This window comes from Microcaecilia unicolor, chromosome 1 (genome assembly GCF_901765095.1).
Source record: "Microcaecilia unicolor chromosome 1, aMicUni1.1, whole genome shotgun sequence".
NCBI lineage: Eukaryota > Metazoa > Chordata > Amphibia > Gymnophiona > Siphonopidae > Microcaecilia > Microcaecilia unicolor.
In genome coordinates this window covers 63,039,244-63,053,019 of record NC_044031.1, presented here as the reverse complement: position 1 = coordinate 63,053,019, position 13,776 = coordinate 63,039,244, and the positions used below count along the sequence as shown (strand labels likewise).

The 13,776-nt window shown below is 46.0% G+C and overlaps 1 protein-coding gene across 3 annotated transcripts in view; it reads left to right on the top strand.

Moving 5' to 3' along the window:
* Window positions 1-13,776, top strand: part of PLCD1 (phospholipase C delta 1) — a 187,466-nt gene that overhangs the window by 36,762 nt on the left and 136,928 nt on the right. The window contains exon 1 of one of the 3 annotated variants that reach the window (XM_030197903.1): window positions 8,796-9,025. The exons of the other annotated variants lie outside the window; for them this stretch is intronic. Coding sequence (XP_030053763.1) covers window positions 8,926-9,025 — 100 coding nt within the window. The 5' untranslated portion in view covers window positions 8,796-8,925. Of the gene's footprint in view, window positions 1-8,795; window positions 9,026-13,776 lie in introns of those variants that run through there. 3 annotated transcript variants of the gene reach the window in all.

Sequence of the window (13,776 nt, the reverse complement as noted above, 5' to 3'; positions counted from 1 at the left end):
CTCCGCTCCATGGATAAATCCTTCTTATCTGTTCCCTTCTCCACTACTGCCAACTCCAGACTTCGCGCCTTCTGTCTCACTGCACCCTACGCCTGGAATAAACTTCCTGAGCCCCTACGTCTTATCCCATCCTTGGCCACCTTTAAATCTAGACTGAAAGCCCACTTCTTTAACATTGCTTTTGACTCGTAACCACTCGCCTCCACCTACCCTCCTCTCCTCCTTCCTGTACACATTAATTGATTTGATTTGCTTACTTTATTTCTTGTCTATTAGATTGTAAGCTCTTTGAGCAGGGACTGTCTTTCCTCGATGTTTGTGCAGCGCTGCGTACGCCTTGTAGCGCTATAGAAATGCTAAATAGTAGTAGTAGTAGTAGGTTTATCTTGTAGAAAACATGTTTAAAGCTGTCATGTTTAAAGGCAATAGAGCCATAAGTTTATTCTAGCTGAAAACCTGTTTAAACCCTAATGGCCCATTTATCAAATTGTTGTTCCTTTCAGTCTGTTCTAATGTAACAAATACTCTGCTCACATGATTGTACATTATGTTCCTGTTTCAAAAATGAATTGCACATGACTTTGTATGCAATCCGCCGAGACCTTTACAGTTAAGCGGACTACAAATGCCAAATTAAATTAAATGCCAAAAATTAAATTAAATTAAAATTTACTATGCAACAATGTAGTGAGGTGAACTCATGTTCGTTCAGCACAAAGTGTTCTACCATCAGAGTCTGTATCTGAGTATTCTTCAAACAACTTCTGTTTTCATTCAAACGTATCTTAAAGGGCCGAGTGGCCTGCCCAACATATATTTTGGGACATGGACCCGTAATAAGGTGGAGGGGCATTTTCGATATGATGTCTAAGTCTAACTTTGGACATTTTGCTGAAAATGTCCAGAAATCAAGTAGTGAAAATGACCATTTTCAAAACAGAAAAATGTATCTTTTTTTTTTTTGGAAAATAGCTATTTGCTAGATGTTTTTGTGCTCTGTGCATTTATCTTTCTAGTCCGTTTTTGAAAAAAAAAAAATCCAAGTGAAAAATGAACAAAATCAAGTCATTGAGATGTAGGAGGAGCCAGTATTCTTAGTAGCCTGGCCACACAGACATCCCAGGAGAGCAATGGGGCGCCCTAGGGGGCACAGCTGTGGATGTCACATAAAAGCTCCAAGGTACACATCTCACCATTGCTCCCTTATACTGTATAGTGAGCCCTCCAAACCCCACCAAACACCTACTGTACCTAACTGTACAGCACTACAATTACCATTATGGCCGCAGGTGTCGCCTTTATTTATTTATTCATTCTTGTATCACACAATTATCCAAAACAAGTTTTGGTTCAATGTGGCTTTTAGTTGACAGTCAGTAGGAATTACAGTGTTTTATTACAGTTGCAAATTTGTCTAGATTTGGAAGAAAGGTGGGAGAGGGGAGATATGACAGAGGAGTAGCACATATTATTCACAGAGTATACAGGAAGAGGTAGTTACAGATTTGTCTAAATTGCATTTACAAAATTTGTCTAGATAATTGGTGACATATATTATCCATAGAATTTCTTGTAGAGGTAGGTTTTCAGTTCTTTTCTGAATTGAAGATAGTTTGTAATGCTTCGTGTAATCTTCGGAACTGAGTTCCACCATTTGGACCTCAGGTAGCCACATTGTCCCTCACCAGTTCCCAGGGGAGGGTCAGCGCTCTTTGGTCGGGCCTTCCCTAAGGCCCCGTTCCTCTCCGGTGTTCCGACCTCAGTCCAGTCATTGGGTGATGGTGATGGCACACCTCTCGCTGTGATTGCGCCCTCTGGCTGCCCTGTGCCTTCACTCCCGACCTACAAGGCTCGTCTCGAACCATGTGGTTGCGTCTTCTCACTGCCCAGTATCTCTGCTTCCGCCTGGCTAGGCCTCAGGGGCCCCTCCACAACACTCTTCCAGACCTTCAGTTTGTTTGGTGACAAGACTCAAGACCCGGCCCCTAGTGCAAGGGCTTGCACTAGGGGCCAGGGGCCGATTTGCCAGGAAGCACACTGCGTGAACTCCACTTGGTGGTTTGTCACTGCATCTTCAGAAGTGGTCGCTTCCCTTTGCTGCTCCTGCGCCTCCGCTCCTGGCTGGGTGGGTTCCGGGATCTCCGGTCACGTCCCTTTGCTGCTCCTGAACTCTGATCGTGGCTTCGGTGACACTGTTGCGGCTCAATCTCCCGCACCTCCGCTCATGGCTTTGGAAACGCTGTGGGTACAGTAGGTTTTTGGTGGGCTCACACTTTCCACCATAAGTTTAACAGTTAGAGGGGATTATGGGCCTGGGTACCCTTCTCCACAGTGCACTGCGCCGACCACTAGGCTACTCCAGTAGCCTAGCCTGCTGCTCTAATAGGATTGGCTATAACATCTGAGGGTTTTCTTTGTAAGGCCAAGAAATTGTCCATATATGGATTGCTGATCATACAAATCCTATTCTCCAAGGTGTTTGTTTCTAAGGGAATAGTTTTGTTTCACGGTACATGGATCTATACAAACTGAATCTGCCTATCAATGTGTGGGCTTTTTGAAGATAAATCTACATATCCAAATACTATACAAATCATGGAGCTCTGGCAGTCTCTTGTTGTTTTGGGAAGGAAAAGTATAGGTGCGGAGACTGAAGACAGATAGTGAGAGAGGAAATCTTTAAAAACCAGACGATCCAAGACGGTGGCAGCCTCACCTTGATGACAGGGTCATTTTCAGTTTTCTTCAACATGCCTAAATGTAAGTCGTGGCAGACAGCTAATCCTCCCTCCTCTGTCCTCTCAGCTGCCAGTTACTTCGGGTGCGATGGACTGACACTTGACCTGCCTCAACTCTCTGTCACAATTCAATATCACTGTCGGATGACTCGGTGTTTTCCTTTCAGCGTGAAGATTTAGATTGTAAGCTCTTTTGAGCAGGGACTGTCTCGTTGTATCAGGTGTTCAGCGCTGCGTGCGTCTGGTAGCGCTATACAAATGCTAATAATAATAATAATAAGATTCTTGAGGCCCGATAGGGAACAACTCTCCAGGCATCTGTGGCTTGACGATGCGACCATGCCTGGCTCAGTCCCCTCACAGGAAATGAGAAGTGCGGACTGGAGGAAACTGTGAGAGGCAAAGACTCTGTTGCAGGTGTGGTGGAGGTTGGAGACACGCCTCAGGGAGATGCTTTGCCACTGTAATCTCCTGGAGAGGATTCTAAAGGAGCAGGGGGTCTGCCTTTGGTCTCTGTAGATCGTACTGCTCTAGGCACAAGTAGAAAACTTGTTCCACGATTGATGTCTTCAGCTTTCTGTTTTTAGAGACCAACAGCTTTTTCCTTGGAGTCAATACGGGAGGCTGTCCAAGTCTTGAGAACTACTGTTTGCTCTTAAGTAACTTTAAATCTGCTTTATGTTCTCAAGAACAGAAGATTCTTAATTGGAACAAGAAGGTAAAAAGGTTACTGAGGATTTGTGTCAACTAAAGGAAAAAATTAATACTATTCAGAATTTTCAGTCAGTTATGACTAAAGATTTAATTGCTTTAAGGTTTAAGCAGTGGCGTACCTAGGGTAGTTGACACCCGGGGCCGGTCATTTTTTAACACCCCCCCCCCCAAATCCAGTACTAGGCATGCCGAGAATACAAAACACTCAGGACCTATAGAGCAATTCTACCATACCATAAGCAGTCATTTCTACGAGTCACACAAGGAAAAGGAAAGCATCTTAAACACTACAGTGAGCACTAGAACATCAATTCACCTATTGTAAAATGAAACCAGACAGAATAGTACAGATCGTAGATCCTGCACAGTCAATGCCAACTGAAAGCCATGTCTTTTTCACAAATACAGATACACCCTAATCCACTATAGAATAAGTAATCATAAACTTTCTATTTAGACAAAAATTAAACTGAACCCCCAATGCCAGACTCTGCATACAATGCAACACCACAGAAACAGAAACTGTCCCCTAGTACTGTGCAAAATATAAAGACAGCAGATGTAAATTTGAAAAAACTAACAAATACCAATCACCACTTTACAAATTAACAAATAGAAATAAAACAAATACAGAAAATAAAATAATACCATTTTATTGGACTAATACATTTAGCTTTCAGAGGCCAAAACATCCTTCCTCAGGTCAATACAGTATAGTGCTGTTACAGTATCCTATCCTGACCTGAGGAAGGGAGTTTTGTTCTCCAAACGTTAGTCAAAATGTATTAAAATTAGTCTAATAAAAAGATTACCTTGTTTACAAGTTCTATTATAAACATTTATTAACACAGCTACAATACTACTTTATCCTAAAGCAAAAACATAAAAATATATATTTTATTTACAGTTTGTTGTCTCTAGTTTCTGCTTTCCTCATCTTCTTTTCACTGTCTTCCTTCCATCCAGCATCTGTCTTCATTCTCTCTCTGCCATCCAGTGTCTGCCCTCTGCTGTCCCCTCCATCCAATGTCTGCCCCTTCTCCCTGCACCTTCCATCCACATCTGCCCTCTCTATCTCCCCCTTCCATTCACTGTCTGCCCTTTCTATCCCTTCCATCCACTGTCTGCCCTTTCTCTCTGCCCCATCAATCCACCATTTGCCCTCCCTCTCCCATCCATCCAGGGTCTGCCCTCCCTCTCGCTCCCTCTTCCCTCCAGGATCTGTCCCCTCTCTCTGCCTCATTTTTTCAGCCCCCAGTTCCAGCCCCCTTATCCCACCTGCCCCTAGTTCTAGCTCCAGCCCACATCTCCCACATGCCAGTGGCGTACCTAGGGTAGTTGACACCCGGGGCCGGTCATTTTTTAACCCCCCCCCCCCCCCAAATCCAGTACTAGGCATGCCGAGAATACAAAACACTCAGGACCTATAGAGCAATTCTACCATACCATAAGCAGTCATTTCTATGAGTCACACAAGGAAAAGGAAAGCATCTTAAACACTACAGTGAGCACTAGAACATCAATTCACCTATTGTAAAATGAAACCAGACAGAATAGTACAGATCGTAGATCCTGCACAGTCAATGCCAACTGAAAGCCATGTCTTTTTCACAAACACAGATACACCCTAATCCACTATAGAATAAGTAATCATAAACTTTCTATTTAGACAAAAATTAAACTGAACCCCCAATGCCAGACTCTGCATACAATGCAACACCACAGAAACAGAAACTGTCCCCTAGTACTGTGCAAAATATAAAGACAGCAGATGTAAATTTGAAAAAAACTAACAAGTACCAATCACCACTTTACAAATTAACAAATAGAAATAAAACAAATATAGAAAGTAAATTAATACCATTTTATTGGACTAATACATTTAGCTTTCAGAGGCCAAAACCTCCGTCCTCGGGTCAGTACAGTATAGTGCTGTTACAGTATCCTATCCTGACCTGAGGAAGGGGGTTTTGTTCTCCGAAAGTTAGTCAAAATGTATTAAAATTAGTCCAATAAAAAGATTACCTTATTTACATGTTCTATTATAAACATTTAACATATCTACAATACTTTATCCTAAAGCAAAAAAAAATAAAAAAATATATTTTATTTACAGTTTGTTGTCTCTGGTTTCTGCTTTCCTCATCTTCTTTTCACCGTCTTCCTTCCATCCAGCATCTGTCTTCACTCTCTCTCTCTCTCTCTCTGCCATCCAGTGTCAGCCCTCTCTGCCGTCCCTTCCATCCACTGCATGCCCTTTCTCTCTGCCCCTTCAATCCACCATTTGCCCTCCCTCTCCCATCCATCCAGGGTCTGCCCTCCCTCTCGCTCCCCCTTCCATCTAGGATCTGTCCCCTCTCTCTCTCTCTGCCCCTTTTTTCAGCCCCCAGTTCCAGCCCCCTTCTCCCCTCTGAACACCCCCACCCCAGTCCCCTTCTCCCCTCCCCTTTTCCTGTCTGAGACCCCCACCACAGTCCCCTTCTCCCCTCCCCTGTCTGAGACCCCCACCCCAGTCCCCTTCTCTCCTCTGAACACCCCCACCCCAGTCCCCTTCTCCCCTCCCCTGTCTGAGACCCCCACCCCAGTCCCCTTCTCCCCTCCCCTTTTCCCCTCTGAACACCCCCACCCCAGTCCCCTTCTCCCCTCCCCTTTTCCTGTCTGAGACCCCCACCACAGTCCCCTTCTCCCCTCCCCTGTCTGAGACCCCCACCCCAGTCCCCTTCTCTCCTCTGAACACCCCCACCCCAGTCCCCTTCTCCCCTCTGAGATCCCCATCCCAGTCCCCTCCCCTATCTGAGATCCCCACCCCAGTCCCCTTCTCCTCTCCCCTCCCCTGTGAGATCCCCACCCCAGTCCCCTTCTCCCCTCCCCTTTTCCCCTCTGAACACCCCCACCCCAGTCCCCTTCTCCCCTGTCTGAGATCCCCACCCCAGTCCCCTTCTCCCCTCTGAACACCCCCACCCCAGTCCCCTTCTCCCCACCCCTTCCCCCGTCTGAGACCCCCACCCCAGTCCCCTTCTCCCCTTCCCTTCTCCCCTCTGAGATCCCCTCCCCTGTCTGAGACCCCCACCCCAGTCCCCTTCTCCCCTCTGAACACCCCCACCCGAGTCCCTTTCGCCCCTCTCCTTCCCCACCGGCGAAGCAGCGTCGCAGGCAGCGCCTCGTGCCCTGCTTGTAAAAAAAAAATCAAATCTCCTTCCTTCTCCTCATCTTGACGTCGACTCGGGCCTTCCAATCAAATTGATTGGAAGGCCCGAGTCGACGTCAAGACGAGGAGGAGAAGGAGATTTGATTTTTTTACAAGCAGGGCACGAGGCGCTGCCTGCGACGCTGCTTCGCCGGTTTTTTTTTAATGTGCGGCACCGCGGGAACGGCCACGGGAGGCGGCGGGAGCGGAGCACCCCCCACCCACTGGCACCCGGGGCGGACTGCCCCCACCGCCCCCCCCTTGGTACGCCACTGCCACATGCCCCCCCTTTTCAGCTCCCAGTTTCAGCCCCACTATTACTACTACTACTACTATTTAGCATTTCTATAGCGCTACAAGGCATACGCAGCGCTGCACAAACATAGACGAAAGACAGTCCCTGCTCAAAGAGCTTACAATCTAATAGACAAAAAAAAAAAAAAAAAAATTAAGTAAGCAAATCAAATCAATTAATGTGAACAGGAGGGAAGAGAGGAGGGTAGGTGGAGGCGAGTGGTTACAAGTGGTTACGAGTCAAAAGCAATGTTAAAGAGTCCAGTTTCAGCCCCCAGCCACTTCTCACTGTCCCCTTGTCAGCACCCAGTTTCAACCCCAGCCCTTTTCTCTCACCACTCCTGAGCTTCAGCCCCAGCCACTTCTCCCTGTCTTCTTTTCAGCCCCCAGTCCCCACAGTTTCAGCCCCTGCCCCTTTTCAGACCCCAGTCCCAGTACTAGCCCCCTTATCCCACCTACCCTCCTTTTTAGCCCCCAGTTCCAGCCCCTTCATCCATATGCCTTTCATTAGGGCACCCCTTTTCAGCCCCAGACCCATTCTCCCACCTGACCCAGGCATGCCCCATTTTCCCACCAGCCCCAGGCATGCCCCCATTTTCCTTCATGGCCCCTTCTCAGACCCCAGTTCCAGCCCCCTTCTCCCATCTGAGAACCCGCTCCCCTCCCCAGTCCCCTTCTCCCATCTGAGAACCCCCTCCCCTCCCACCCCCCACCCTTCCCATCCCCTGCAAAGAAAAAAACGAAGAAACCTTTTGGGCATTTTTACCATATTGAAACCACACTTGTCCACACACACCTCCCAGCAAAGAATGTCTGGAAACCACTATACCTGTTTCATAATATCATTACTGTGTCTCTAAGATGACAAATGCATCATTTGATAAAGAACAGGGACTTTTAGGAGCACCTTATATTAACGTTTATGTTTATGAGATACTTGATATTCCACCTTTCTGTAGTACAACCGAACTGCTTTACATATATTACATACAGGTACAGAATAAGTACTTTCCCTGTCCCTAGTTGGATCACAATCTAAGATGTCATGTCATTGTTGAAACATATTCTAATTTTTATTTTAAAAAAATGAAGCTTCGACTACCCAAAGGAAAGTCATAGACCTTTTGATCAACCCTATACTGGGTTTGTATATCATCATAAACTTCTCTCCAAATCCGGAAAAAAACATAAGAACATTGACTATAGTATGACAGAAGTGGCAATGGAAACTCAAAATCTGAAAAGCAGAACGTAGCAAAAGAAGTTTTTGAGCAATTGTTGTGCCGTGATGGTGCCAACAGGGCATCTCATCATCAGTTATCCTGACACCCTGAAAACAAGACATACCAGTACCACCCAAAGGATGAGTCCAGGTTCTTGAATGTCACCTGGAACATTGGATGTCCAGCTCATATCCTGTATGCTGGAATACTAGCCTCATATTTCTGGACTCTCACCTAACAGAGCTCCATCTCAGGACCGCGGAAGGCACCTAGAATAGTACCGTAGAGTAATTGCTGAAACTCTTGCATTTCACCTAGTCACCAAGTTAATCTAATAATTAGGAGGATTAAATCGGGGAAATGAACAGATGTAAAGGTCCTCTCTGTCTGTCCTTAAATCTCAGTCACTTCCTCTTGCCAGAAACTCTGCCATGCAAGAGGCACGTGCTAGTTATGCTGCAAAGCGGACACTAGAGGTCGCTGGGGGGCAGAGTTTGTGTTCCTAGAAAAGCCTGATGCTGCGGGCTGTATATCCCTGGGGAAGGGCTCTCCCTGCCCAGCATCAAGCCAAGCTGCCTCCGAAGGCTCCTACAGTGGCCACTGCTGCCTAGCCCTGGCTCATGAGAGCTAATCCCGCCCAGCCGGTTGGGAGGGGGAGCGAAAGGACACGTCACGCACCTCGTTCCTGCCCATCACAGTGTCAAGGATCCATCGACCGCCCCGGGCCATGCGGGTGCCGGAGCGCAGCTTCTGAGCTAGAGCAGGCAGAATGCAGTGCATCAAGAGGCAGCCTAAGCGCAGTAAATCTCAGGAAAACTATCTGCAGGAGGAGAGCAGGAAGGAAGCGGAGCAGAACGGCAGAAGTCTGGGTGAGTGACACACCTAGCCGAGCAGGGCAAAGAACAGGCTGGAAAGTTTGGTGTAAGATCATAAAAAGGGACAAATCTGACGACTGAAAGCCAAAGATGACTAACATAAATACTGGTGGAAACAAACTCTTTGAAGCTTCCCCCCCCCCCCCCCCCCCAAGAGGAGCTAAATACAGTCGTAGTTCTGGCTTTTCCCAGCAACTCTAGCAATTGCAAGTAGGTTTGATCCCACTTTACCTTTCACATAGCTTGAGCAGAGTTTTAGGATTTTGGTGCCCGGTGAAGCCGAGATTGTCAGGCACGCAGTGTTGCTTTTCCAGATGTGGTCAGAGGAGCTCGTACTCACTGGGGGTTAGTTATGACAGCCTGTAAAAATTACAGTAATGTGTGACTGTGTGAGGAAATCAAATGGCTTTAACGCAAAGTGTTGTTCAGTTAAAGGTGATCGGTGAACTTGGGATATGTTTATACATCTGTTTTGATGTTTTTTTGGTTCGCGGGATGCTAAACAGCATAAGCAAACATTACAACCGATGCTAAATTTTAACAATAATGATGCACGATATGGAATTGATGCATCAAATTAACAATATTACTTTAAAGCTACAGGGTTGTTGTTTTTTTGACGATTTTGCCTTTTGGTGATGTTGGGAGAGAAGCAGAATGTGACTTGCATCCTGCTGTTTTGTGATTTGCCGGATATAACGACAGAAGGCAGTCCTTGGAAACTTTACAGACTTGAGACAAAACCTGCCTTCCTCTTATTACTGCCTTCTCATAGAGTTCAGACAGAGAGTAGAGTTTCACAGCTTTGTGGGCAGGGTTATTCCGTAGGCTGTGGAATGGGAAGGGACAGTGGGGTCCGTGATCTCACCATTGGAGTGGAGGAGTAGCCTAGTGGTTAGGGCAGTGGATTTTGATCCTGGGGAACTGAGTTCGATTCCCACTGCAGCTCCTTGTCACTCTGGGCAAGTCACTTAACCCTCCATTGCCCCTGGTACAAAATAAGTACCTGTATATATGTAAACCGCTTTGAATGTAGTTGCAAAAACCTCAGAAAGTGGTATATTAAGTCCCATTTCCCTTTCCCATATAGCATCAGAAACAAGGGACCAGACCAGAGGAAACACCAAGCACGATGGATCCTCAGGAGCTTAGTCAAGATCAGGAGGCGGGGCTGGTGGTTGGGAGGCGGGGATAGTGCTGGGCAGACTTATACGGTCTGTGCCAGAGCCGGTGGTGGGAGGCAGGGATAGTGCTGGGCAGACTTATACGGTCTGTGCCCTGAAGAGCACAGGTACAAATCAAAGTAAGGTATACACAAAAAGTAGCACATATGAGTTTATCTTGTTGGGCAGACTGGATGGACCGTGCAGGTCTTTTTCTGCCGTCATCTACTATGTTACTATGTTACTATGATGTTCAGCTGGGTGAAAATATTAAAAGGTCTTAAAGGAGATGGGAGAGAGGTGGATGTTTGGCTCCTCTCTAGCAAGGCATGGAGGGGCATTTTCAATATGATATCTAAGTTCAACTTTGGGTGGTTTGCTAAAAACGTCCAAAATTCAAGTGGGGAATATAGCCATTTTAAAAACAGAAAAATGTCTATCTTTTTTCAAAAATGGCTATTTGCTAGATGTTTTTATGCTCTGTGCGTTTATCTTTTTGGTCCGTTTTTGAAAGAAAAAAATCCAATTGAAAAACGCACAAAATCAAGCCATTGGGATGTAGACTGGCCACACAGACATCCCAGCAGAGCAATGGGGCAACCTAGGTGGTCACTGCAGTGGACTTCAAATAAATGCTCCCAGGTACACATCTCACCGTTGTTCTCTTATCTTGTCTGCTGAGTCCCCCCAAAATCCACACATAAGTACATAAGTAATGCCACACTGGGAAAAGACCAAGGGTCCATCGAGCCCAGCATCCGGTCCACGACAGCGGCCAATCCAGGCCAAGGGCACCTGGCAAGCTTCCCAAACGTACAAACATTCTATCCCTAACTGTACACCACTTCAGTAGCCCTTATGGGTGAAGGGGGCACCTATATGCAGGTACAGTGGGTTTCTGGTGAGCTTTGGAGAGCTCACAGTTTCCACCACATGTGTAACAGGTAGGGAGAGGTATGGTCCTGGGTCCACCTGTCTGCGGTGCACTGCACCCACTACGACACTACTCCCAAGGACCTGCATGCTGCTCTAATGGACCTGAGTATAACATAAGAGGCTGGTAAGTAATTTTTTAAGCGCATTTTTTGGGGGTGCGAGAGTGTTAATGACCACTAGGGGAGTACAGGGAGGCCATCCCTGATTCCTTCCAGTGGTCATCTGGTCATTTAGAGCACTTTTTTGTGGCTTACTCATTAATAAAACAGGTCTAGACCAAAAAGTCCAACTTATAGCACTGGATATTGTTGTTTTGTTCCATTATGGCAGAAAAACGTCCAAGTGCTAGGAACATCCAGATCCCCCCCTTAACATGCCCCTTTGTGATTTGAATGCACTTCATAGAAAAACTTCTAAAAATTGGTTTCAAAAATACCTTTATGTAATGAGTTTACCTACTCGGTCAGACTAGATGGACCATACAGATCTTTATCTGCCGTCATCTACTATGTATGTTACCATGTATGTCATTTGGATGTTTTTGTGAGAAAAATGTCCAAATGCAGATTATGCCACTTTCTGGACATTTTTCTCTTTTGAAAATGAGCCCCATAGTAGCACATTTAAAACAAATAGAAATTTTTTTTCACTTAACGTATAGTTTATAGTTTATTATTATTTGATATACCATTTTTGCTCAGAACATAGTAACATAGTAACATAGTAGATGACGGCAGAAAAAGACCTGCACGGTCCATCCAGTCTGCCCAACAAGATAAACTCATATGTGCTACTTTTTGTGTATACCTTACCTTGATTTGTATCTGTCATTTTCAGGGCACAGACCGTATAAGTCTGCCCAGCACTATCCCCGCCTCCCACCACCCAATCTCGGCTAAGCTTCTGAGGATCCATTCCCTCGGAACAGGATTCCTTTATGTTTATCCCATGCATGTTTGAATTCCGTTACTGTTTTCCTCTCCACCACCTCCCGCGGGAGAGCATTCCAAGCATCCACCACTCTCTCCATGAAAAAATACTTCCTGACATTTTTCTTGAGTCTGCCCCCCTTCAATCTCATATCATGTCCTCTAGTTCTACCGCCTTCCCATCTCCGGAAAAGGTTCATTTGTGGATTAATACCTTTCAGATATTTGAACGTCTGTATCATATCACCCCTGTTTCTCCTTTCCTCCAGGGTATACATGTTCAGAAGATAACAAGGCAGTGTACAATTACAAAGAGTTAAGCTCTGGAACTCTTTGCCGCTGCAAGTGGTAAAAGCAGTTAATGTAGCTGGGTTTATAAAAGGTTTGGACAAATTCCTGGAGTAAAAATCTATAAATCTGTATTAAGGTAGACTTGGGGAAAGCCTCTGCTTATCTCTGGGGGTACATATAATGGAATCTTGCTACTTTTTGGGATTCTGCCTGGCAAAGGAGTTAAATTTTCAAAATGATTGGGGGTGCTAAGCCCAGTGGAAATAACCCCTCCCTGGACACATACAGTTTTGAATAGTTTTGTGTCATCTGCAAATTTAATCACCTAACTTGTAGTTCCAATTTTCAGTTCATTTATAAATATATGAAATAGCACCAGTCCCAGTACAATTCTCTGTGGCACTCCGCTATTCACCCTCCTCCACTGAGAAAAATGGCATTTTAACCCTAATCAATTCCTAATCCACAAAACGACATTGCCTCCTATCCCATGACTTTTTAATTTTCTCAGGAGTCTTTCATAAGAAGCTTTGTCAAAAGCTCTCTGAAAATCTAGATATACTACATCAACTGACTCACCTTTATTCACATGTTTATTCACATCTTCAAAGAAATGAAGCAAATTGGTGAGGCAAGACTTCCCTTGGCTAAACCCATGCTGACTGCATCCCATTAAACCATATTTGTCTATCCAGCTTATTTTCGAAAGAGAAAGACGCCCATATTTCGACCCAAATCGGGAGATGAGCGCCTTTCTCTCATAGGCGCCCAAATCGGTATAATCGAAAGCTGATTTTGGGTGCCTCCAACTGCAGTCTGTCACGGGAACGGACAAAGTTGACGGGGGCGTGACGGAGGTGTGGTGAAGGCGGGACTGTGGTGTGTTTATCGGCCGAGGAGAGATGGGCGCGCTCGGACGATAATGGAAAAAAGAAGGGTGCCAGAAGCGAGAATTTGGGTCACTTTTTTTGGACTCTTTTTTTTCACGAACAAGTCCCCCAAAAGTGCCCCAACTGCCCAGATGACCACCGGAAGGAATCGGGGATGACCTCCCCAACTCCCCCAGTGGTCACTAACCCCCTCCCACAAAAAAAAGAACTTAAAAATTTTTTTTTTCCAGCCTGTATACCAGCCTCAAATGCCATACCCAGCTCCATCACAGCAGTATGCAGGTCCCTGGAGCAGATGTTAGTGGGTACAGTGGACTTCAGGCAGGTGGACCCAGGCCCATTCCCCCCCTACCTGTTACACTTGTGCTGCTAAATGGGAGCTCTCTAAACCGCCCCCAGAACCCACTGTACCCACATCTAGGTGCCCCCCTTCAGCCATAAGTGCTATGGTGATGGTGTAGAGTTGTGGGCAATGGGTTTTGGGGGGATTTGGGGGGCTCAGCACCCAAGGTAAGGGAGCTATGGACTTGGGAGGT